This window comes from Aquarana catesbeiana, linkage group LG01 (assembly GCF_042186555.1).
Source record: "Aquarana catesbeiana isolate 2022-GZ linkage group LG01, ASM4218655v1, whole genome shotgun sequence".
NCBI classification, from domain to species: Eukaryota; Metazoa; Chordata; class Amphibia; order Anura; family Ranidae; genus Aquarana; species Aquarana catesbeiana.
In genome coordinates, this window is record NC_133324.1 from 963,552,576 (window position 1) to 963,579,577 (window position 27,002).

General features: G+C 40.8%; 1 protein-coding gene across 1 annotated transcript; it reads right to left on the reverse strand.

Moving 5' to 3' along the window:
* Positions 1–6,102: 6,102 nt before the first annotated feature.
* LOC141128788 (serine/threonine-protein kinase SBK1-like) lies at positions 6,103–8,109 on the reverse strand. The gene is made up of 3 exons (XM_073616289.1): positions 7,935–8,109; positions 7,184–7,386; positions 6,103–6,792 (listed from the first exon to the last, which is right to left on the reverse strand). Exons 1-3 carry the CDS (start codon positions 8,107–8,109, stop codon positions 6,103–6,105), a joined length of 1,068 nt encoding a protein of 355 aa, XP_073472390.1.
* Between the last annotated feature and the right edge of the window lie 18,893 nt (positions 8,110–27,002).

Here is a 27,002-nt window from a genome sequence, read left to right on the forward strand (position 1 = left end):
CAGTGGGACGTTTGCTGGCACAGTGGCTGCGTTTGGCACAGTGGTAACAATTAAAGGGCACAGTGGCTGCGTTTGATGGCACAGGTGGCGACGTTTGCTGGCACAGTGGCGACAATTTATGGGCACAGTGGCTGCGTTTGGCACAGTGGCAACAATTAAAGGGAACAGTGGCTGTATTTGATGGCACAGTGGCTGCGTTTGATGGCACAGTGGCAACGTTTGCTGGCACAGTGGCGACGTTTGCTGGCACAGTGGCGACAATTGATGGGCACAGTGGCTGCCCTTGGCACAGTGGCAACAATTAAAGGGCACAGTGGCTGCGTTTGATGGCACAGTGGCGGCATTTGCTGGCACAGTGGCGACAATTGTTGGGCACAGTGGCTGTGTTTGATGGCACAGTGGCGACAATTGATGGGCACAGTGGCGACGTTTGCTGGCACAGTGGCGACAATTAATGGGCACAGTGGCTGCGTTTGGCACAGTGGCAACAATTAAAGGGCACAGTTCCTGCGTTTGATGGCACAGTGGCAGCGTTTGCTGGCACAGTGGCGACAATTGATGGGCACAGTGGCTGCATTTGATGGCACAGTGGCGGCGTTTGCTGGCACAGTGGCGACAATTGATGGGCACAGTGGCTGCATTTGATGGCACAGTGGCGGCGTTTGCTGGCACAGTGGCGACAATTGATGGGCACAGTGGCTGCATTTGCTGGCACAATGGCGACAATTGATGGGCACAGTGGCTGCGTTTGGTACAGTGGCAACAATTAAAGGGCACAGTGGCTGCGTCTGATGGCACAGTGGCTGCGTTTGATGGCACAGTGGCGACGTTTGCTGGCACAGTGGCGACAATTGATGGGTACAGTGGCTGCGTTTGGTACAGTGGCAACAATTAAAGGGCACAGTGGCTGCATCTGATGGCACAGTGGCTGCGTTTGATGGCACAGTGGCGACGTTTGCTGGCACAGTGGCGACAATTGATGGGCACAGTGGCTGCGTTTGGTACAGTGGCAACAATTAAAGGGCACAGTTCCTGCGTTTGATGGCACAGTGGTAGTGTTTGCTGGCACAGTGGTGACAATTGATGGGCACAGTGGCTGCATTTGATGGCACAGTTGCAGCGTTTTAATGGGGTTTTTTTTCTGATTGTTTCAGTTTGTTTGCGCCCCCACCACTGATTTATATATAAACGTTGCGGTTGATTCCTCAAAAGTGGTTATTCCGTGCCAGTGCTAGATACACAAAGTGTATAGCTTCCAAACATGTATCTAGCACTGGCACGGAATAACTACTTTTGAGGAACCAACTGGGACGTTTATATATATATATATATATATATATATATATATATATATATATATAGGACCATAATAAAAAAAATGTTGTCTTGTCAGCTTTTCCTGTGTGTCTGACTTACCAGAAGTCACAGGTGTTCTTCTTCTTCAGCAAGTCATGTTTCGTTGCCTCCCTCTTGGTACACTCGTCCGCAGCAAGCGGATTTCGGTGGGTGTACAAAGATGTCCGCTTGCCGACTTCTAAGTCTAAGCCTTACTGCGGTCGAGAGTACCAAGATGGCGGCGACGGAACGTCACTTCCGTGCAGTCCCTCCTCTCCAGGAAGTGACATCTCGCTGGCCGAGACGGACGGACTCAGGCAGTAACTTCGGGTCCGTCTCGGCCAGCATCTCGGCCAGCATTCGCGACCCCCTGGAGAATGGGCAATCGACCCCCCAGGGGGTCGCGACCCCCAGGTTGAGAACCGCTGCTTTAGGACTACAGTGTCCCCATCTTCTCATGGCTCCTTCCAGCAGGATAATGCACCATGTCACAAAGCTCCAATCATCTCACCAATGGACAATGAGGTCACTGTACTCCAATGGCCTCCACACTCACCACATCTCATCCAATAGAGCACCATTGGGATGTGGCGGAATGGGAGATTCACATCATGGATGTGCAGCTGGCATTCCTGCAACAACTGCGTGATGCTATCATGTCACTATGGAACAAAATCTCTGAAGAACGTCTCAAACATCTTGTTGTATCTATGCCATGAAGAATGAAGGCAAAAGGGGCTCCAACCCGTTACTACTAGCAAGAGGGACCTTATAAAGTGGCCAGTGAATGTATGTGTATGTATATATATGTATACTGTGTATATATAAAGAGATATATCTGTCATTATAAGAACATAATGGGGGAGATTTACTACAACTGGTACAGACTAAGCTCAACTAAGCTCTGACACTATAACCTGGAAGCTGATTGGTTACTATTCAGAGCTGCACCGGATTCTGTGGGCACCAGCTTTAGTAAATCCCCCACAATGTTATAATCAGCACATAAAACACCTTACATCACACTTTTTACATATGTCACCAAGACATTGCATACATCTAGTGATTGATTTACCTAAGAAGAAGTGGAGTGAGAATGCACATAAAGGAGATATAAGAATAGAAATAGAAGGAGGAGTGAGAATGACGAGTGAGAGTGTAGACTGAGGAAGAGGAGTGAGCATGAAGATCAAGGAGCAATCATTATGAGAATAGAAATGGAGGAGGAGGAGAATTGAGAATGGAGGAGGAGGAGAAGGTAAAATGGAGGATGAGGAGTAAGAATAGAGGGGGAGGAGGAGAGTTGTGGAGTTATCTTAGTCAATGAGGCCTAACTTGAAGGCACATACTGGAGTATAAGAGATCAGACAAAACACCACGTGTATGCTGAAAAAGTCTTTATTTATTACAGATGTGACATAAGTATATAAAATAAAAAGATGCAAGGTGTTCAGTCTTTGGTCATCTGTCAGATGTTTGTGATGATTGATAAGATGCTGGTGACAGTAAGGTGGTGGCGACGATCGGTGGTGATGTTTGATAGCTTCTGGGTCTTTTGCTGGAATTTCTCGTTGTCTGGATATATTCTTCATTTCTACGTTGATGATGTAATGTCTTGAGACTTGGCACTGACGTTTGTTGTCCCGGGCTGCAATACTCGGATGTAGTAAAAATAAGTAGAAAGAGCAGAGGTTAGCTTCAGTAATTATCTTATAAAGTCATCAGTACAAAAAAATCACTAGTGATTATTTTAAAGTCATACAAAGATATACGGAATCAAGGTAGACAAGTAAATACCACCAATGTAAGGCACACCTTTCCATGACAAGGAATGAGGATGGAGGAGAAATGAGAATGCAGATGGAGGAGTGAGAAAGAAGATGGAGAAAGCGGAGCAATTTGACTAGAAATGAAGGAGAAGGGGAAGTATTGAGAATGGAGATGGAAGACGTAACAATGGAGATGTGAGAATGGAGATGGAAGAGTGGGAATGAAAATGGGGAGGGAGAAGGATTTAGAACAGAGATGAAGGAGGTGAAGAAAATATTGAGAATGGAGAAGGAAGAGCAAGAATGGAGAATGAAGAGTGAGAATGAAGATCGGGAGGAGGACGAATTAGAATAGAGATGAAGGAGGAAGAGGAAAAGTATTGAGAAGGTAGATGGAAGAGTGGGAATGGAGGTGGAGATGGAGATGGAGAAGGATTTAGAACAGAGATGAAGAAGCTGGAGAAGTATTGGGAATGGAGAAGGAAGAGCAAGAATGGAGAATGAAGTGTGAGAATGAAGATGGGGAGGAGGTGGAGGAATTGGAATAGAGATGAAGGAGGAGGAGGAAAAGAATCAAGAATGTAGATGGAAGAGTGGGAATAGAGATGGAAGAGTGGGAAAGAAGATGGAAGAGTGGGAATGGAGATGGAGAAGTGAGAATGGAGAAGAGGAGGAGTGGGAAAGGAGATAAAGGATAAAGAGTGAAAATGAAGATGGAGATGTAGGAGGAGTTAGACTAGAGATGGAGGAGGAGAAATATTGAGAATGGAGATGATGGAAGAGGATACTATTTTTGGGGACCTTTGGAGGGGGGCTGCAAACCTTTTTTGTTAAATAGAAAATGAAATGGCAATGTCCGGCAATTTAACACAACTTTCCTTTGTGAATATTAGTCAAATGGATTTTTTTAATTTGTGAATGTTACTCAAGACAGTGCCCCCATGCTGTCTTTTTTTGGTTTTGTTTTTTATTTTTATTTTTTTATCTTTTAAAACCCTTTGCCGGTTAGCCCAGAAAATGGCCATTTTTTATTTGACAGATTCTGCTACCACTGATTTCAGGTTCAGGTTTGCCATCTGATCTTCTTTGAATTTCCCCAAACCCTGTTTGAACATAACCCAGGGCAGTTTGGCTCAAACCTAATGCTGCTGTTGACCCCTTGAAATGATATTATATTAATAAATGACCCTAACAAAACAAAACAAGATAAAGCTTAAAACTCCCACACAAAACACTAATGCCCTGTACATGCGGTCGGATTTTCCGACGGAAAAAGAACGATCGGATTGTGTTGTTGGAAATTCCGATCGTGTGTGGGCTCCATCGTACTTTTTCTGTCAGAATTTCCGACACACAAAGTTTGAGAGCAGGATATAAAATTTTCCGACAAAAAAATCCGATCGGTTAAATTCCGATCGTGTGTACACAAATCCGACGCACAAAGTGCCACACATGCTCAGAATAAATTAAGAGATGAAAGCTATTGGCTACTGCCCCGTTTATAGTTCCGACATACGTGTTTTACGTCACCGCGTTCAGATCGATCGGATTTTCTGACAACTTCGTGTGACCGTGTGTATGCAAGACAAGTTTGAGCCAACATCCGTCGGAAAAAATCCATGGATTTTGTTGTCGGAATGTCCGATCAATGTCCGATCGTGTGTACAGGGCATAAGACAAAACTAAAACTTTTTTTGGCTTAATTTAAAAGAAAAAAAAACGAACTACTATTAACAAAATGCTAAGAAACGCCACAAAATTAAAAAAAGCATTCCTAAAAAGAACTATTGGGTCTTTTTATATTGCAGTGAATACTAAGGGGCTTACACTCCACTCTCCCAAGCCACAGATACTGCAATTTACTATAAAAGCATTAATAGAAAACTGTATACAGTATACAATATACTAATACATATAACACTGAATACAGTTTAAAGCACCATACTGAAAGCACACAACACTAACCCTTCTTTCCTTTTAAAGTAGTTGTAAACCCACAAAAAAAAAAAGCCCTGCAAGACAAAAGGCATAATGAGCTAGTATGCATAGCATACTAGCTCATTATGAAATACTCACCTTAGATGGAAGCCCAGGGAGCGGTCCCAGTACACAACTCTGGCTGGCAACATCGCTCCAGGAGATACTTCCGGGTATCGCGGGCTCTGGCACTGTGATTGGCCTAAGCCGTGATGGTGTCACTCCCACTCATGCGCACGGGAGTTGCCAGTAACGGTGCACTAGCTGAAACAATGGCGCAAACGTGCCATTGCTTCAGTGTGCATGTGCCGATGACGTCGGCACATGCTGATACAGGGAATATCTCCTAAACCATGCAGGTTTAGGAGATATTCGGGGTAGCTACAGGTAAGCCTTATTATAGGCTTACTGTAGTACAAAGTGGATTGTAAGGGTTTACAAACCACTTTAACAAATGTCAGTTGTCCTCCACTCACACTAAATTCACCAACACACTGACAAAAGGGTGCTGCAAAGTCAGCCTTTACAGTATGTGGGCTGAAATTATTCTGTGACCCAACATTGGCTGAAATCTTGCACCTGACTAGAGGTCAAGTATATGACTTTAGCCAGCGATAGCTCAAGCAATGCATTGGGGGACATTTTGGTGGGAGGAATTCCAGCCAAATATCCTTAAGTTTCAGATCTTCTATAAAACAGCCAAACTGAGAATGTTCAATTTGAACCTATGCTCGGACCTAACGTTTGACTCTACCCTACCTATCATATAGAGTTTTGCCCACATTATGATTTTATTTTGTTTTTTTTCCTGAAACATATGAATTCCAGGGCCATCTACATTTTTATGATGTGTTGATCCATAATTCCCAAAAAACAATACTGTATATAAGCAATCACGTGAGCAAAAAAATCAACAGTGTTCTACAATTTCTACATTCTTACCATTAACTAGGTCACTTTTACAAATCCCCAGCGTGCATTCAGCAATTTGGTCTCTTGATTACCAGGTGAACAAAATGTTTTATGGAATTTCCACCTCAGCTCCTATAGCAAGTGAAGTTGCCTCGTGATCAGGTAGAAGATACAAGGCGGCACTTGCTGTAGCTCTGGAATGTACATCATGTTCTCTGTAGGCCATATGTATTACAGTACTCCTTTTCTGATCTTCTGAAAGTATTTCTGCTTTCCATGGCACATGAAGATACTTTATAATGTCCATGGCTGAGCACCTCTCGGACGCATTGAGGGCCAAGAGGTCCCAGAACATTTGCCTGGCTTCAAGAGAGAATTTCATCCACTTTTCTGGTGCTAAGGTCAGATCCTTTCTGACTTGCCACCCTGCAAAGTCTCTGTACATTGGATCATGACCCTCTGCTCCTATCCAAGGGAATGATCCAGTCATAGCCATGTAAACCATGACCCCAAAGGCCCAGATATCAATGCTCGGGTGTAAAAGCAATTGTTCTCCTGGTTTCAAGTTACATTGTTCCGGAGCTGTGTAGGGTATGAACCAGGACATGGATGGTGCTTCGGTTCCCTGGAGCCTTGCCAGCCCAAAATCTGCCACTTTGATAATATTGCATTCAAAGTCCATTAGCAGAATATTGTCTGGCTTGATATCACGGTGGACAATCCCTTTGTTGTGCATGTATTCCAATGCACTCGCTATCTGAGGAACGCACCTCTTTACTGTCTCTTCATTTAAACCAACCTATAACAAAAAGAAAACAGGACAAAATTAGCCACTAGACACCAACATGGCAAAATGTAATCAAATAAGAAGCCTATCTTATCCATCATACAGAGACATAGAATATTAGCTCAATACACTTGAAAGGATGCTTAAAGGAAACCTGCTGGTATACAAATACGAGAGTCACCATTGATGGTGAAAGATCCAAGACTATCATCCTTAACCTTGCTTCACAACTGAGAAAATTACATATCTACAATCAAGCCTATAAATCAAATGATACACAATCCCACCAACTCACTGTAATGAGTGGGGAGTCCTTAAACCTCAGAAAAACTTTAAAGATATTGAGGGCAGAGATTAAATCTTTTCTTAACGTAAAGATTATTCATTTTTCATACAAACTTACATTTTTCTTTATTAGAGAATGTAGAGTTCCAGCTGTCGCCACCTCCTGGACAAACACGTAGTCTCTGTTTGTATGAAAGGCAACTTCAAGGGTCCTAATGATGTTGGGATGGCCGCTGAGGCTGAAGGACATCCCATATTCAACCAGGAAGTTGTCCATTGGAACCTTCTGTTTGCTAAGCAGCTTCACAGCCACTAACTGACCTGTCAAACAGAGAGAGAGAAAAAAAAAGAATTAGTAACATAAACAGAAGCACAAACTTGCTAAAAGCCTTTTAATGTGTTTAACACTTGATTAAATCTACAGAAGTGACTCATTAAGTTACATAATCATCACCCTAAAACTGGAAGTGAGGGATGCTTTAAGAACTTACTTTGAAAAAGGTACTTAAAAGCAGCTTTAGGAGCTTAAAAGAACGCTGCATTAAGCAAGGTTAATGCTTTGTGAACGCTTCCTGTACACAATGCTCAGGATAATATTCAGAAGCTAAACTCAAAAATTTGTGTGTACACGTGGCTTCAAAGTTGTCCTACTGATTGTCTACAGATAAGCAATTCTTTTGATTCTTGGATCTTGGATATCAGACTCTGCATTTTTTTAAAGAGCAAACATACAAGTCTCTTCTACCTGCTGGCAATTTAGCATTTTTTTAAAGTTTTGTTACACTAGTTCCATTGAATTAATATAGTTCAGAAGCACGACTAATCCTAAGAAATTATTTTACTGACATGAATTAATCTATAACATTTACCTGAACCCCGATGTTTGGCCAGGAGGACCTGTCCATATGAACCGGTCCCAAGTTCTTGAATGGGGTCAAAGTGCTCTGAAACCTCCATCATCTTCAGATTTTCGGACGTCTGGGTGATGAGTTGGAGGACACGCCTTGCGGTGTTCTTGGTAACTTCTTGGATGTTAGAAGCCATTCTAGAATCACAACAAAAAAAAGCATTAAACATCCCTCTAAATATTGCCCAGCATCTAGGGTCAGTATTTTATAACCATATGGGTCCCAGTTGGGGAGATATCATATTCTGTGTGGTCACCAATGAAGTCTCACCGACATGGACACATGACAATTAAAAGCAGACAGAGATTTTGAGATTTATGTTTTAAGTGAGTCCAATAGATTTTTAGGAAAAATAACAATATTAGTATTTATATAAGATGGGAAGGAAAGATATATAGGCATGTATAGAAATACATAGGAATAGACTTTATACATGGTTATGTCTAAGAGGAAATATTGATACTGAAGGATTTTTGTATTCTCCCATTTTAGCTTCTATTTCTCTTTCTGTTTTTGTATCTTTTTTCTTTGTTAAATGAGAATTTAATTAAAAAAAAATTGAGTAAAAAAAAAAAAAGCTGACAGAGATTACAAACCAAGAAATGGGTTTTGGCTGAAGCTGATCTCTAAACGACAACACTTGTAGAGATCGGCTGGTTAGAATGACCAACATTCTAGTCAAAAATAGAGGTGTGAATGTCACTGGTATTGTAACAATAAGGCATAAGAGAAATTAGACCATGTTTGTGTAAATTTAAAACAAATTGGAATGGTGGGATTTGGAACCCAAAGTACTATTAAAAAAAATACTAAAAAAATTGGATTGTGCTTTCACACCCGACTGATGGATCATGGAATTATCAGACAATCTAAGATTTCACATTTTAATTTTACTTCATAGATATATAAAGACAGAACATCTCCATGTATCAGGTTGGTTGTAATAAAAAAATAAGTATTGCAACATATTGTGGATTTCCAATCTGTATATGGATCTCTACTGACCATAAATGGCAAGTGAAATAATAAAAATCAATATAGATTTAAAGAAACAAAAAAAGTATTCTGTTTTGGACCACAGTCTATGGACTTTATTGGCACACAACACTCATAGAAGTAAAAATAACAATTTTATTTTTGCAAAAAGTTTAAAATCAAATTCATAAAATCAATTAAAACAAAAATCAAGTATCATATTTGCACCTATGTGTCTATAGGTGGTGGTGGCCCCTGAACTCATACACAAATAACCATACAATACACTAACAGCCAGTGTTGTAATATAGCCATAGATGGATCTCTACTCTGACCATACGTGGCAAGTAAAAATAAGAAAAATCTATTTAAATTTAAAGAACATTAAAGGGTTTATTTATCTCACTGCTAAGTTATCTGTAGACCGCTGGTTCAAAAAGAATAATCCTATCATTTTAGAGGGAAAAACTATACTGCTCTAAAGGACAAACCTTAGAAAATGAAGGTGCAGATGGTTTCCCACTCGGTCTTCACTGATGGAATCTTTGTAGACTTCCCAACTTGTCAATTTTTCTTGAAATAATTGAAATATGAAGTAGTCAATGGAAAAAAAAAAACTCACTTTTGCTTCAAGTAATAGTTAGATAAGTGGAAGTATGGTAATATTTGGTGGGGTTTATATGGGATTTGAGAGTGGCTTTTGCTAATTGATGGGAGATTCTGATTGGCCAGCACACAGGAGCTGCTCATTAACATAAGACTGGAGAGTTTGGAAAGAGCTCTAGAAGGGTGGAGCAGGTAGGTCCATATCATTGGGGTTTGTGTATTCTGTTTTGTTGTGTGGAGGGGTGAAACCTCAGCCTGTAACTAAGTAATCTTACTGATTGTGAAATGTTTGTCTAGGTATGTAGAGGTATCACCTCTACAATTGTTTGATTGTTTACTGTAATTACTGAATCCTGTCACCATTGTTCTCAGTTCCCCCTCTATATATTGTTTGTTGGGTGTAGACTGAAACCTTTCAGGGTAGATCTTTTTGTTATGGTAAATTTCTATGGTTCAACACCTTAGGTGTACTGAATATTCCAGTCTCAGACTAATAGTTTTAAAATATTATGTTTTTTGGTTACCTTTGTGTTATTTATTTTACTATTGCTTCTTTTCTTCGCATCATCTCAACTTTTTAGTGAAAAGTTTAAATGTAATTACTTGGAAACCATGTGTTCCATCTGCTAGAAACGGCTGCTTTGTAGCTCATACTTACCTACTTTGTAGCGTTTAAGCATAAGAACTATTTGTATGTGATGCTAAATGTAAAGATACTCCTTAAGCCTGGTACACACTACATGTTTTTTTTTTTTTTGATTGAGTGGAAAAAAACTGACAGCTCAGGCCAGAGCCACTGTACCAACAATCCGATGTTAGTAGAGTGATCTTCCGTTAGTAGAGTGATCTTTTGTGTTCTGACAGGGGGACAGCCCCCCCACCAGAACACTCCGGTCAGGGCTCTCATTGGCTGAAAGCGCTGATAGGGATCCGGGTGGCTGCTGGTTTTCCAGCATGCTGATCCGAAAGAAGCCGGCCAAATGACTGGCTTCTGTGGAACCGGCTGCCATTATTGTGAGTGTGGCATAGAATTTAATGATAATAAATATGGGGAATTTTAATTAAATACAAAATGAGTGTTTTGGCGAATGGTAAATTATAAAAAAAAAGTAGTGTCTGAATAAAAGTATAGTGGTTTGCAGTGCCTCAAGGCCTATTACGGCAATTAATAAATAACTTAATAAAATATGAATTTTCTTTAGACAATCAGTAGTATACCACAATAATTTCCTGAGTTCGTCAATCAATTAAATCAGGGATCCTCAAACTACGGCCCTCCAGCTGTTGCAGAACTACACATCCCATGAGGCATTGTAAAACTCTGACATTCACAGACATGAATAGGCATGATGGGAATTGTAGTTCCTGAATAACTGGAGGGCCGTAGTTTGAAGACACCTGAATTAAATTGATAAGTAAATAGAATTTATTAACATACAAGTATAAATTATACAACTTCATACAAAATTTTAATTTCTGGTGATTAATATTTCATCATATAATCAAAGACATTAACACAACAATAAAATAATTTCTCTTAAAAATTTAAATAACCCTGGGACAGCCCCAATCATCTATAAAAGGGGGTGTTTAGCCGTGTCTGAAACTATTTAAAATTAATATCTCTTGTTGCTCATAAGACAACTTTCTGACTTTCTCCGGCCAGAAGAAAGATGTATATTTTGAGGAGCCAAAATATAGATAATACCAAATTTGAAATAAGTTCTAACTTCAAAAGAAGCTGCCAATTTAGAGAGGACAATAGACAATTTTCCTGGGACCACAATAGGCAATTTAGTTGCAATGCGGGTCTATACCCAATTTCACCCAGACACAGCTTCAACTCACAGCTTAGACAAATAATGTGTGATAAAGATGGATTAATATAAACTGCCCTGCGCTCTGTAAATGATAAGGTTAAAAATATAAACGGTAACATACAATCCCTACACTTTTGGGAGAAAAAGGTTCATTAACCACTTAAGGACCAGGCCTCTTTCTGAGATTTGGTGTTTACAAGTTAAAAAAAAAAATTACTTAGAGACTTAGAACCCCCAAACATTATCTATCTATCTATCTATCTATCTATCTATCTATCTATCTATCTATCTATCTATCTATCTATCTATCTATCTATCTATCTATCTATCTATCTATCTATATAGAGATAGAGAGATAGATAGATAATGTTTGGGGGTTCTAAGTAATTTTCTAGCAATTTTTTTTTTTTTTAACGTAGAGAATAAAATGGCGGTCGTTGCAATACTTTCTATATCACTGGTATTGTAACAATAAGGCATAAAGAGAAATTGGACCACTTTTGTGTAAATTAAAAAATTGGAATGGTGGAATTTGGAACCCAAAGTACTATTAAAAAACTAATATATACTAAAAAAAAATGGATTGTGCTTTCACACCCAACTGATGGATCATGGAATTATCAGGCAATCTAAGATTTCACGTTTTAATTGTATTCATAGATTTATAAAGAAAGATCATCTCCATGTATCAGGTTGATTATATTAAAAAAATAAGTATTGCAACATATTGTGGATTTCCAATCTGTATATGGATCTCTACTGACCATAAATGGCAAGTGAAATAATACAAATTAATATAGATTTAACCACTTGACGACCGCCTCACGCCGATGTACGTCGGCAAGGTGGCACGGACAGGCAAAATCACGTACATGTACGTGATTTGCCTTCCGCGGGTGGGGGGTCCGATCGGTCCCCCCCCCGGTGCCCGAGGCGGTCGCCATTTGTTCCCGGGCGATGAGAGGTGAGGGGGCGGCCATCCATTGTTGGCCACCCCCTCCCGATCGCTCCCGGCGAATGAAAATGCTTCCTTTCCCTCTGTAATGTAAACAGAGGGAAAGGAAGTGATGTCATCTCTCCTCGAGTCGGTCTTTTTGATCCGACGCAGAGGAGAGAAGACATCCAAGTAAGTGCACCAACACTACACTTACAGTAGAACACGCAGGCACACATTTCACCCCCCTGTCACCCCCCGATCACCCCCCTGTACCCCCTGTCACTCTGTCACCAATAGCAGTTTTTTTTTTTTTGCATTGGTGTCAGTTTGTGTCAGTTAGAAGTGTTAGGGCAGTTAGGTTAGCCCCCTTTAGGTCTAGGGTACCCCCCCTTAGGTCCAGGGTACCCCCCTAACCCCCCCTAATAAAAGTTAACCCCTTGATTACCCCCCGTCACCAGTGTCGCTAAGCGATCGTTTTTCTGATCGCTGTATTAGTGACACAGGTGACGCTAGTTAGGGAGGTAAGTATATAGGTTCGCTGTCAGTGTTTTATAGCGACAGGGACCCCCATATACTACCTGCTAAAGGTTTTAACCCCCTGATTGCCCCCTAGTTAACCCTTTCACCAGCGATCACCGTATAACTGTTACGGGTGACGCTGGTTAGCTAGTTTGTTTTTTGTAGTTTATTACAGTTTATTACAGTTTATTATAGTTTATTATAGTTTTAGGGCACCCGCCGTTTATTACCCTATAAAGGTTTAACCCCCTAATTGCCCGGCGGTGATAGAAGTTAAGTTTTTAGGATCAGATAAGGTCTGCGTCGCCCCAGGCAGCGTCAGGTTAGCGCCAGTACCGCTAAAACCCACGCACGCAGCATACACCTCCCTTAGTGCTATAGTATCTGAACGGATCGATATCTGATCCGATCAGATCTATACTCCCCAGCAGTTTAGGGTTCCCTGAAACGCAGTGTTAGCGGGATCAGCCCAGATACCTGCTAGCACCTGCGTTTTGCTCCTCGGCCCAGCCCTGCCCAGCCCACCCAAGTGCAGTATCGATCGATAACTGACACTTACAAAACACTAAGCACACATAACTGCAGCGTTCGCAGAGTCAGGCCTGATCCCTGCGATCGCTAACAGTTTTTTGGTAGCGTTTTTATACAGTCGCCAACAGTCAGGAGCTTTTTTGCCTGTGAGTCTCACTAGTGTACCCCTAAATTTAGAGGCCAAAATGGCAAATCGAAGGTACACTAGTGAAGAGGCCTACACGTTTCTGAGTATGACAGATAGTGAAGAGGAAGTCACTCATCTGTCAAGTTCAGGCTCAGAATACGAACCTGTAGAGGACAGCGGCTCCATGACAGATAGCTCTGACGACAGAGTTGTGGTCCCTGCTAGAGTCAGGCGTACCAGACCCCATTCTTCTTCTTCTGTCCTTGAAGTGCAAGAACCGCAGGGCTCTCGTATGGAGCAGAGAAGTACTAGCGCCGCTATTCCTTCTGGTGAACTGGCAAGCACCAGCGGCCTAGTACACCCTGGTCGTACATCCAGCACTGCAGTATCACGTGGTGACGTGGCGAGTCCCATAAGTGCAGTTCAAGCTGGCGAGGTGGCAAGCACTAGTAGTGTCCCGCTGCCACCAAGAAGACAAAGACAGGCCCGTCGTGCCCATAGTGCCCTTCCTGCTGCATTGGCCAATCCGAATTGGGAACCTTCCACTTCTGCAGCACCCGTACTTCCCCCTTTCACTGGCCAACCCGGAATTCAGGTGGAAACAGTTGACTTTACGCCACTGGATTTTTATTCACTGTTTTTCACCGAAGATCTCTATAGATCTATTGTGGACCAAAGCAATTTATACGCTGGTCAACACATCGCCGCTAATCCCCAGTCCTCCCTTGCCAGAGATTGGAGACCAATTACGGTCTCCGAATTTAAGACCTTTCTGGGCCTTTCCCTCCTCATGGGGTTGAATAAAAAGAGTAAGTTGCGGTCATATTGGTCCACTGACCCAATTTACCATTCACCCTTGTTCTCTGCTTCCATGGCCAGGGCACGATACGAGCAGATTTTGCGGTTCATGCACTTCAACGACAATGAACTCTGTCGTCCTCGTGGAGACCCTGCATACGATCGGCTCTACAAAATTCGGCCCCTCGTAAACCACTTCAACCAACGTTTTGCAGACTTGTTTACCCCCCATCAAGTTGTCTGCGTTGATGAGTCCCTGATTAAGTTTTCTGGCCGCTTGTCATTCAAACAGTACCTTCCCAGCAAGCGTGCCAGATACGGGGTCAAGATGTATAAGCTCTGTGACAGGGCCACAGGCTATACATGTAGATTTATGGTTTACGAGGGCAAAGATAGTCACGTAGAGCCGACAAACTGCCCTGACTACATAGGAAGCGCTGGCAAGATAGTGTGGGACTTGGTGTCACCCTTATTCGGAAAGGGGTACCACTTGTACGTGGACAATTATTATACGAGCGTGCCACTTTTTAGTCACTTGTTTGATCAGCAGATTGGAGCATGTGGCACCGTGCGACCTAATCGCCGGGGCTTTCCCCAGCGGCTTGTAGATTCCCGTCTTAGGCTGGGGGAGAGAGCCTGCTTGAAGTATAATAATTTGCTCGCTATGAAGTGGAGGGATAAGAAGAATGTTTTCGTTCTCACCTCCCTTCATGCAGACACGACGACCCAAATTTCTACGGCGACTGGTGTTGTGGAGAAACCCCTCTGTGTCCACGAATACAACCTTAATATGGGAGGGGTGGACCTCAACGACCAGTTGTTGGCGCCGTACTTAGTTGCCCGTAAGGCCAGACGCTGGTACAAAAAAGTGTCTGTATACTTATTTCAATTGGCTTTGCTGAATGCTCATGTGCTATACAGAGCTTCAGGACAGACTGGATCCTTCCTTAAATTCCAGGAAGAGATCGTCAGAGCCCTTCTGTTTCCAGACGGTGCTCTACCTCACCTTCCCCAACCAAATGCAGTAAGCCGGCTGCATGAGCGGCATTTTCTTTATGCCATCCCGAGTACCCCTACCCAACGAGCCCCCCAAAAAAGATGTCGTGTCTGTAGCAAGCGCGGATTTAGGCGTGACACCCGGTCTTATTGTCCCTCCTGTCCTGGCAATCCTGGTCTTTGCATGGGTGAATGCTTTGAACGCTACCATACATTAGTTGAGTATTAGCGTAGGGTTCAGCACTGCACAGACTAGGCACACTAACACAGGGTCTCCCAAGATGCCATTGCATTTTGAGAGACCCAAACCTGGAACAAGTTACAAAAGTTAAAAGTTACTAAAAAAAAGTGTAAAAAAAAAAATTAAAAAAAAATTAAAAAAAATAAAAACAAAAAAAAATATAAAATAAAAAAACCAAAAATAGTTGTTGTTTTATTGTTCTCTCTCTCTATTCTCTCTCTATTGTTCTTCTCTTTTTTACTCTATTCTATTCTGCAATGTTTTATTGTTATTATGTTTTACCATGTTTCCTTTTCAGATTTTTCATACTTTACCGTTTACTTTGTTTTGTTGGTAACCATTTTATTGTTTTCAGGTACACCATTCAGTTGCAGCGCGGATTTATTTATCTTGACAGCAACAGCGTTTGCTCCCACGATATCTAAAGCCGTGACTCCAGCGCTGTCGGAGGTGATTTCACCACCACAGTTACATACTTCAGCATATATGCCGAAGCGTGGGGGCAGCAGTGGGTGGAGGAGCAATTTGCTCCTGCCTTTTGCGGGAGGATGCCCCCATGCTTCGGCATATATATATATTTTAGGCACAGGTTGCGTTAAATGTTTTATTTTTTACTATGTTTTTTTTTTGTATTTGCTTTGCAGGTATGGTAAGTCTTACTGTTATACTGTAATGTTACTTTGTTTTATTGTTAACCATCATTTGCTTAGCAGGTACGCCATTCAGTTGCAGCGCGGATTTATTTATCTTGACAGCAACAGCGTTTGCTCCCACGATATATAAAGCCGTGACTCCAGCGCTGTCGGAGGTGATTTCACCACCACAGTTACATACTTCAGCATATATGCCGAAGCGTGGGGGCAGCAGTGGGTGGAGGAGCAATTTGCTCCTGCCTTTTGCGGGAGGATGCCCCCATGCTTCGGCATATATATATTTTAGGCACAGGTTGCGTTAAATGTTTTATTTTTTACTATGTTTTTTTTTTGTATTTGCTTTGCAGGTATGGTAAGTCTTACTGTTATACTGTAATGTTACTTTGTTTTATTGTTAACCATCATTTGCTTAGCAGGTACGCCATTCAGTTGCAGCGCGGATTTATTTATCTTGACAGCAACAGCGTTTGCTCCCACGATATATAAAGCCGTGACTCCAGCGCTGTCGGAGGTGATTTCACCACCACAGTTACATACTTCAGCATATATGCCGAAGCGTGGGGGCAGCAGTGGGTGGAGGAGCAATTTGCTCCTGCCTTTTGCGGGAGGATGCCCCCATGCTTCGGCATATATAAATGGTGCATGTATGCCCATCGTTAGAAGTGGGTGGATGAAGGGAGGTATTCTAATGGTGGGCATACCCACCGATCAATATCTTTTTTTCGTTCAGCCCACAGGCTGCATGAAAAAAAAGTTTACAATATATGCCTAACAAGGACCAGCAACGTACTGGTATGTTGCTGGACTTTGAGTGGTTATACCAGAATGATGCCTGCAGGTTTAGGTATCATCTTGGTATCATTCTTTTCAGCCAGCGGTCGGCTTTCATGTAAAAGCAATCCTAGCGGCTAATTAGCCTCTAGACTGCTTTTGCAAGCAGTGGGAGGGAATGCCCCCCCCTCCCCCACCGTCTTCCATGTTTTTCTCTGGCTTTCCTGTCCCAACAGGGAACCTGAAAATGCAGCCGGTCATTCAGCCAGCTGACCATAGAGCTGATCAGAGACCAGAATGGCTCCAAACATCTCTATGGCCTAAGAAACCGGAAGCTACGAGCATTTTATGACTTAGATTTCGCCGAATGTAAACAGCGCCATTGGGAAATTGGGAAAGCATTTTATCACACCGATCTTGGTGTGATCAGATGCTTTGAGGGCAGAGGAGAGATCTAGGGTCTAATAGAGCCCAATTTTTTAAAAAAAGAGTACCTGTCACTACCTATTGCTATCATAGGGGATATTTACATTCCCTGAGATAACAATAAAATTAATTTTAAAAAAATAAAAATGAAAGGAACAAATAATAAAGAAAAAAAAAAAAAAAAAAAAAAGCACCCCTGTCCCCCCCTGCTCTCGCGCAAAGGTGAACGCAAGCGTCGGTCTGGCGTCAAATGTAAACAGCAATTGCACCATGCATGTGAGGTATCACCGCGAAGGACAGAACAAGGGCAGTAATTTTAGCAGTAGACCTCCTCTGTAAATCTAAAGTGGTAACCTGTAAAGGCTTTTAAAGGCTTTTAAAAATGTATTTATTTTGTCGCCGCTGCACGTTTGTGCGCAATTTTAAAGCATGTCATGTTTGGTATCCATGTACTCGGCCTAAGATCATCTTTTTTATTTCATCAAACATTTGGGCAATATAGTGTGTTTTAGTGCATTAAAATTTAAAAAAGTGTGTTTTTTCCCCAAAAAATGCGTTTGAAAAATCGCTGCGCAAATACTGTGTGAAAAAAAAATATGAAACACCCACCATTTTAATCTGTAGGGCATTTGCTTTAAAAAAAATATATAATGTTTGGGGGTTCAAAGTAATTTTCTTGCAAAAAAAAATTATTGTTTCATGTAATCAAAAAGTGTCAGAAAGGGCTTTGTCTTCAAGTGGTTAGAAGAGTGGGTGATGTGTGACATAAGCTTCTAAATGTTGTGCATAAAATGCCAGGACAGTTCAAACCCCCCCCAAATGACCCCATTTTGGAAAGTAGACACCCCAAGCTATTTGCTGAGAGGCATGTCGAGTCCATGGAATATTTTATATTGTGACACAAGCTGCGGGAAAGAGACAAATATTTTTTTTTTTTTTTTTTTTTTTGCACAAAGATGTCACTAAATGATATATTGCTCAAACATGCCATGGGAATATGTGAAATTACACCCCAAAATACATTCTGTTGCTTCTCCTGAGTATGGGGATACCACATGTGTGGGACTTTTTGGGAGCCTAGCCGCGCACGGGACCCCGAAAAACAAGCCCCGCCTTCAGGCTTTCTAAGGGCGTAAATTTTTGATTTCACTCTTCACTGCCTAGCACAGTTTCGGAGGCCATGGAATGCCCAGATAGCACAACCCCCCCCCAAATGACCCCATTTTGGAAAATAGACACCCCAAGCTATTTGCTGAGAGGTATAGTGAGTATTTTGCAGACCTCACTTTTTGTCACAAACTTTCGAAAATTGAAAAAAGAAAAAAAAAATAAATTTTTTTTGTCTTTCTTCATTTTCAAAAACAAATGAGAGCTGCAAAATACTCACCATGCCTCTCAGCAAATAGCTTGGGGTGTCTACTTTCCAAAATGGGGTCATTTGGGGGGGTTTTGTGCCATCTTGGCATTTTATGGCCTTCAAAACTGTTATAGGAAGTGAGGAGTGAAATCAAAAATTTATGCCCTTAGAAATCCTGAAGGCGGTGCTTGGTTTTCGGGGCCCCGTACGCGGCTAGGCTCCCAAAAAGTCCTAAACATGTGGTATCCCCATACTCAGGAGAAGCAGCAGAATGTATTTTGGGGTGTAATTCCACATATGCCCATGGCATGTTTGAGCAATATATCATTTAGTGACAACTTTGTGCAAAAAAAAAAAAAAAAAGTGTTACTTTCCCGCAACTTGTGTCAAAATATAAAATATTCCATGGACTCAACATGCCTCTCAGCAAATAGTTTGGGGTGTCTACTTTCCAAAATGGGGTCATTTGGGGGGGTTTTGTGCCATCTTGGCATTTTATGGCCTTCAAAACTGTGATAGATAGTGAGGAATGAAATCAAAAATTTATGCCCTTAGAAATCCTGAAGGCGGTGCTTGGTTTTCGGGGCCCCGTACGCGGCTAGGCTCCCAAAAAGTCCTAAACATGTGGTATCCCCATACTCAGGAGAAGCAGCAGAATGTATTTTGGGGTGTAATTCCACATATGCCCATGGCATGTTTGAGCAATATATCATTTAGTGACAACTTTGTGCAAAAAAAAAAAAAAAAAGTGTTACTTTCCCGCAACTTGTGTCAAAATATAAAATATTCCATGGACTCAACATGCCTCTCAGCAAATAGTTTGGGGTGTCTACTTTCCAAAATGGGGTCATTTGGGGGGGGGTTTGTGCCATCTTGGCATTTTATGGCCTTCAAAACTGTGATAGGTAGTGAGGAGTCAAATCACAACATTACGCCCTTAGAAATCCTGAAGGCGGTGCTTGGTTTTCGGGGCCCCGTATGCGGCTAGGCTCCCAAAAAGTCCCACACATGTGGTATCCCCATACTCAGGAGAAGCAGCTAAATGTATTTTGGGGTGCAATTCCACATATGCCCATGGCCTGTGTGAGAAATATATCATTTAGTGACAACTTTGTGCAAAAAAAAAAAAAATTGTCACTTTCCCGCAACTTGTGTCAAAAAATAAAATATTCCATGGACTCAACATGCCTCTCAGCAATTACCTTGGGGTGTCTACTTTCCAAAATGGGGTCATTTGGGGGGGTTTTGTGCCATCTTGGCATTTTATGGCCTTCAAAACTGTGATAGGAAGTGAGGAGTGAAATCAAAAATTTATGCCCTTAGAAATCCTGAAGGCGGTGCTTGGTTTTCGGGGCCCCGTACGCGGATAGGCTCCCAAAAAGTCCTAAACATGTGGTATCCCCATACTCAGGAGAAGCAGCAGAATGTATTTTGGGGTGTAATTCCACATATGCCCATGGCATGTTTGAGCAATATATCATTTAGTGACAACTTTGTGCAAAAAAAAAAAAAAGTGTTACTTTCCCGCAACTTGTGTCAAAATATAAAATATTCCATGGACTCAACATGCCTCTCAGCAAATAGTTTGGGGTGTCTACTTTCCAAAATGGGGTCATTTGGGGGGGTTTTGTGCCATCTTGGCATTTTATGGCCTTCAAAACTGTTATAGGAAGTGAGGAGTGAAATCAAAAATTTATGCCCTTAGAAATCCTGAAGGCGGTGCTTGGTTTTCGGGGCCCCGTACGCGGCTAGGCTCCCAAAAAGTCCTAAACATGTGGTATCCCCATACTCAGAAGAAGCAGCAGAATGTATTTTGGGGTGTAATTCCACATATGCCCATGGCATGTTTGAGCAATATATCATTTAGTGACAACTTTGTGCAAAAAAAAAAAAAAAAAAGTGTTACTTTCCCGCAACTTGTGTCAAAATATAAAATATTCCATGAACTCAACATGCCTCTCAGCAAATAGTTTGGGGTGTCTACTTTCCAAAATGGGGTCATTTGGGGGGGGGGTTTGTGCCATCTTGGCATTTTATGGCCTTCAAAACTGTGATAGGTAGTGAGGAGTCAAATCACAACATTACGCCCTTAGAAATCCTGAAGGCGGTGCTTGGTTTTCGGGGCCCCGTATGCGGCTAGGCTCCCAAAAAGTCCCACACATGTGGTATCCCCATACTCAGGAGAAGCAGCTAAATGTATTTTGGGGTGCAATTCCACATATGCCCATGGCCTGTGTGAGAAATATATCATTTAGTGACAACTTTGTGCAAAAAAAAAAAAAATTGTCACTTTCCCGCAACTTGTGTCAAAAAATAAAATATTCCATGGACTCAACATGCCTCTCAGCAATTACCTTGGGGTGTCTACTTTCCAAAATGGGGTCATTTGGGGGGGTTTTGTGCCATCTTGGCATTTTATGGCCTTCAAAACTGTGATAGGAAGTGAGGAGTGAAATCAAAAATTTATGCCCTTAGAAATCCTGAAGGCGGTGCTTGGTTTTCGGGGCCCCGTACGCGGATAGGCTCCCAAAAAGTCCTAAACATGTGGTATCCCCATACTCAGGAGAAGCAGCAGAATGTATTTTGGGGTGTAATTCCACATATGCCCATGGCATGTTTGAGCAATATATCATTTAGTGACAACTTTGTGCAAAAAAAAAAAAAGTGTTACTTTCCCGCAACTTGTGTCAAAATATAAAATATTCCATGGACTCAACATGCCTCTCAGCAAATAGTTTGGGGTGTCTACTTTCCAAAATGGGGTCATTTGGGGGGGTTTTGTGCCATCTTGGCATTTTATGGCCTTCAAAACTGTGATAGGTAGTGAGGATTCAAATCACAACATTACGCCCTTAGAAATCCTGAAGGCGGTGCTTGGTTTTCGGGGCCCCGTATGCGGCTAGGCTCCCAAAAAGTCCCACACATGTGGTATCCCCATACTCAGGAGAAGCAGCTAAATGTATTTTGGGGTGCAATTCCACATATGCCCATGTCCTGTGTGAGAAATATATCATTTAGTGACAACTTTGTGCAAAAAAAAAAAAAATTGTCACTTTCCCGCAACTTGTGTCAAAAAAGAAAGTATTCCATGGACTCAACATGCCTCTCAGCAAATAGCTTGGGGTGTCTACTTTCCAAAATGGGGTCATTTGGGGGGGTTTTGTGCCATCTGGGCATTTTATGGCCTTCAAAACTGTGATAGGTAGTGAGGAATGAAATCAAAAATTTATGCCCTTAGAAATCCTGAAGGCGGTGATTGGTTTTCGGGGCCCCGTACGCAGCTAGGCTCCCAAAAAGTCCCACACATTTGGTATCCCCGTACTCAGGAGAAGCAGCTGAATGTATTTTGGGGTGCAATTCCACATAGGCCCATGGCCTGTGTGAGCAATATATCATTTAGTGACAACTTTTTGTAAATATTTTTTTTTTTTTTTTTGTCATTATTCAATCACTTGGGACAAAAAAAATAAATATTCAATGGGTTCAACATGCCTCTCAGCAATTTCCTTGGGGTGTCTACTTTCCAAAATGGGGTCATTTGGGGGGGTTTTGTACTGCCCTGCCATTTTAGCACCTCATGAAATGACATAGGCAGTCATAAACTAAAAGCTGTGTAAATTCCAGAAAATGTACCCTAGTTTGTAGACGCTATAACTTTTGCGCAAACCAATGAATATACGCTTATTAACTTTTTTTTTACCAAAGACATGTGGCCGAATAAATTTTGGCCTAAATGTATGACTAAAATTGAGCTTATTGGATTTTTTTTATAACAAAAAGTAGAAAATATCATTTTTTTTCAAAATTTTCGGTCTTTTTCCGTTTATAGCGCAAAAAATAAAAACGGCAGAGGTGATCAAATGCCATCAAAAGAAAGCTCTATTTGTGGGAAGAAAAGGACGCAAATTTCGTTTGGGTACAGCATTGCATGACCGCGCAATTAAAAGTTAAAGTGATGCAGTGCCAAATTGGAAAAAGACCTCTGGTCCTTAGGCAGCATAATGGTCCGGGGCTCAAGTGGTTAAAGAAACAAAAAAAAAGTATTCAGATTTAGACCACAGTCCATGGACTTTATTGGCACACAACACTCAAAGAAGTAAAAATAAAAAAAATAAAAATTTTGCAAAGTTTAAAATCAAATTCATAAAATCAATAAAAAAAAAAAATCAAGTATCATATTTGCACCTATGTGTCTATAGTTGGTGGTGGCCCCTGAACTTATACACAAATAACCATACAATACACTAACAACCAGTGTTGTAAAATAGCCATAGATGGATCTCTACTCTGACTATACATGGCAAGTGAAATAAGAAAAATCTATTTAAATTTAAAGAACATTAAAGAGTTTATTTATTTATCTCACTGCTAAGTTATCTGTAGTCCGCAGATTCAAAAAGAAAAATGCTATCATTTTAGAGGGAAAAATTATACTGCTCTAAAGGACAAACCTTAGAAAATGAAGGTGCAGATGGTTTCCCACTCGGTCTTCACTGATGGAATCTTTGTAGACTTCCCAACTTGTCGATTTTTCCTGAAATAATTACAATATGAAGTAGTCAATGGAAAAAAAAAAACTCACTTTTGCTTCAAGTAATAGTAAGATAAGTGGAAGTAAGGACTGGATATATGTGGGGTTTATATGGGAAGAGAGAGTGACTTTTGCTAATTGATGGGAGGATCTGATTGGCCAGCACACAGGAGCTGCTCATTAACATAAGACTGGAGAGTTTGGAAAGAGCTCTAGAAGGGTGGAGTAGGTGAGTCCATATCAATGAAGTTTGTGTTTTCTGTTTTGTTGTGTGGAGGGGTGAAACCTCAGCCTGAAACTAAGTAATCTTACTGATTGTAATTATTATTATGTAATGAACATTTTTATTAACCACTATATTCCAAACATTCTGAAGGTAAATACATTGGCACACTTTAACCATGTGAAGTTTGTTTTAATTGTTTTTTATTTATTTTTTTTATTTTAAATATTTCAAAAAATAAACATCTAATAACAAAAACAACCAAGAAAAGAAAGGGGCAAAAACAAAACAAAAACAAAACATGCAAACCTAGGTCAAGTTACCATACTAAATAGTAACAACATCCGCATAATTAATACACTGGTCATCTAGTTTTCAAAAATATTCAAAATGATTTTATTACTTTTCAAAATATTTGAAAACGTTCAAAAAACATTCAGAAGTATTCAAAGATATTCAGAAATAGTCAGACATAGTCAGAAATACTCCAGAACAAATGCTATATAAAAGAACAACTTCCGACAGGCCTTTCCCATTTACGAACATACCCAACCTTTATTCTAATTTAACTGACCGCTTCCCCAGAGTAGAACAAAGTTAATAAAGTAACATTATATTGCTATATATATCATTTATATGTGTATATGTATGTATGTATATATATGTATGTATGTATGTATGTATATGTATGTATAGATAGATAGATAGATAGATAGATAGATAGATAGATAGATAGATAGATAGATAGATAGATAGATAGATAGATAGATAGATATGTAAATATATATAGGTTGAAGTGTAGAGGAGAACTGCACACAGCTTTCAATTTAGTGCCAGCAAACAGGTCCTCCCACCACCTTGTATATATAAGAGTAAAGTTCCAAAAGGTTGCTGCACTTAAAAATGTGTTGCTTTATTCCATCAAATCTTTGGAAAAAGATTACAAAGCAAGTAGAGTAATTCCTCCAAACTCTGGAATGACTCTACTTGCTTTGTAATCTTTTTCCACAGATTTGATGGAATAAAGCAACAATTTTTTAAGTGCAGCAACCTTTAGAACTTAATATAAATAAACAAAAAAAACCCAGTGGTGATTAAACCCCACCAAAAGAAAGTTCTATTTGTGTGAGCAAAATTATGGTACTTTAGTGTGGATACAATGCTATATGACCGCGGAATTGTCATTCACAATGTGACAGCGCTCAAATTTGGCCCTGGGCAGGAAGGGGGTGAAAGTGCCCTGTATCGAAGATGTTAAGATTGAGATTAGAAAGTGGTGTATCTATCCATTGTCTCCATATCTTAACAATCTTTTAAGAAGCATTACATTGAATATAAGTATATTTTTCAAAAAAATTTCAAACATTACATGCTTATCCATTTCACAAATCCTATCCCCAAGGGTAGGGGGTTGGGGTGAAACCCAACGAGAGGCTATAAGCCTACGAACTATAAAAAGTGATCTCATAATAGCCACTACATGAGCGTGATCTAGGCTATTAGAGTTTACTTTTAAGATCATGTATGAGACATCTGTATAAAGTAAACACATACATTCTTCAAGTTATAATTAAATACAGTATACAATCTTTAAATTAATATAGAATTATATTCATCCGAGAGACTATAAAAAAAGGGGAAAACCAATAATCGATACAGGTTGAAATTCTTCTTTGTTAATGGGCCCCGAATCTGAAGTTCTTCTTTAAACAAAGATTCTTGATCGCCAAAAGCTTCCCAAATGCTTTGAAAAATCTTGTGGTGTACACTACTTTTATATAAGTATAATATAAAGAGATAAAGTTTGGGGGCTGCATTACTAGTTAATTTTTTAGTAGAATGGAACTGCTAAGAATCCCCCATGTGCTCCGACATTTATTTGTTCATTGGAGAGATCTGAAGGAACTTTCCTTGAAATGATGATATTTGTATCCTCACTGTCACTTTGTACTTGTTGTGTTTTGTTTCTGGAATCTGCCCACTTTACTCTAAATGTTCACTTTGACATCACAATACAGAAAACAGAGCGTGTGCCATAGTGACAGACCCAGATCACATTGGGAGCCAAATTGTTTTAACTGAAGAAGTTAATAAATCCCTTGACATGGGTAAAATCCAAAGCCTTTTGGGGGTCAAAGTGAAGAGGTGGCCTCACCAGTGTACCTCCATGCTGCCAGATCTTATTGAACAAGGCATAGAGAATCATAGACCAGATGTGGAGGAAATGCAGGAAATACCCAACTACTCCGTATTAGGCTGGCTAATATAACATGACTGATAATTACATTGTATATTAATAGATTGCTGGATTGCCATATGCAGGTTCTTGTGGATGGACTTTCACTTAAGTGTCACATCCTTTTACCACAGGTTATACCAGTCTGACAATACCTTCACCACAACCTCTAGATTTGCTTATGGGAGAAAGGTTATTATTGGTGGGGTTCAAGCTGATCAAGATTATCATTGGTAGATCATTGTTGGTTGGTGGAAATGGAAGCCATTGTCTAGGTGATCACCTCTACTATTTTTTGGGTGTTGGAATTGGAATCCATTGTCAAATGTTTGTCTAGGTATGTAGAGGTATCACCTCTACAATTGTTTGATTGTTTACTGTAATTACTGAATCCTGTCACCATTGTCCTCAGTTCCCCCTCTATATATTGTTTGTTGGGTGTAGACTGAAACCGTTCAGGGTAGATCTTATTGTTATGGTAAATTTCTATGGTTCAACACCTTAGGTGTACTGAATATTCCAGTCTCAGACTAATAGTTTAAAAATATTATGTTTTTTGGTTACCTTTGTGTTATTTATTTTACTATTACTTTTTTTCTTTGCATCATCTCAACTTGTTATTGAAACGTTTTAATTTAATTACTTGGAAACCATGTGTTCCATCTGCTAGAAATGGCTGCTTTGTAGCTCATACTTACCTACTCTGTAGCGTTTAAGCATAAGAACAATTAATTTGTATGTGATGCTAAATGTAAAGATACTCCTTAAGCCTAGTACACACCACATGTTTTTTTTTTTGGATTGAACAGAAAAAAAACCTGACAGCTCCGGCCAGAGCCACTGTACTAACAATCTGATGTTAGTAGAGTGATCATCCCCACTGAGCTGACAGGGGGACAGCCCCCCTGTCAGGAAAGGGTCCATTCGCTGGTAAGTTATATTATTTGGCATGCAGTACTGGGGTCCACCAGCAGGTGTCTCCTGGCAGTGTTGAACTGTCAGGAGAATATTTCCCTGCTGGTGTCCTGTCATCTTTTGGCTGCAGTACTGATGTCCACCAGCGGATGGATCCTGGCAGTAGGGGGCAGACAACACTCCCTGCGCTCAGGTGTAACTTGAAGCCAATTAGTCAGCCCTATAAATACCCGGCGAGCCCTCACTTGCTCGCCTTGGTATCTTTCTCTCTCCCTGCGTTCTGACCTTGCTGCCTGTTTAACCTTGAGCCTGCTATCTGCCTTGTCCTGATCTGACCCAATCCCTATCCTGAGGCCTTCCCAGTCCT

Bases quoted from the DNA above. Each gene is read 5' to 3' on its own strand.
- LOC141128788 (XM_073616289.1), bottom strand. From the start codon at position 8,109: ATGGCTTCTAACATCCAAGAAGTTACCAAGAACACCGCAAGGCGTGTC. The intron at 7,387-7,934 runs GTAAATGTTATA...TCTGTTTGACAG, and splicing joins GGCCAAACATCGGGGTTCAG to GTCAGTTAGTGGCTGTGAAG. The intron at 6,793-7,183 runs GTAAGTTTGTAT...TTTTTGTTATAG, and splicing joins ATTCTCTAATAAAGAAAAAT to GTTGGTTTAAATGAAGAGAC.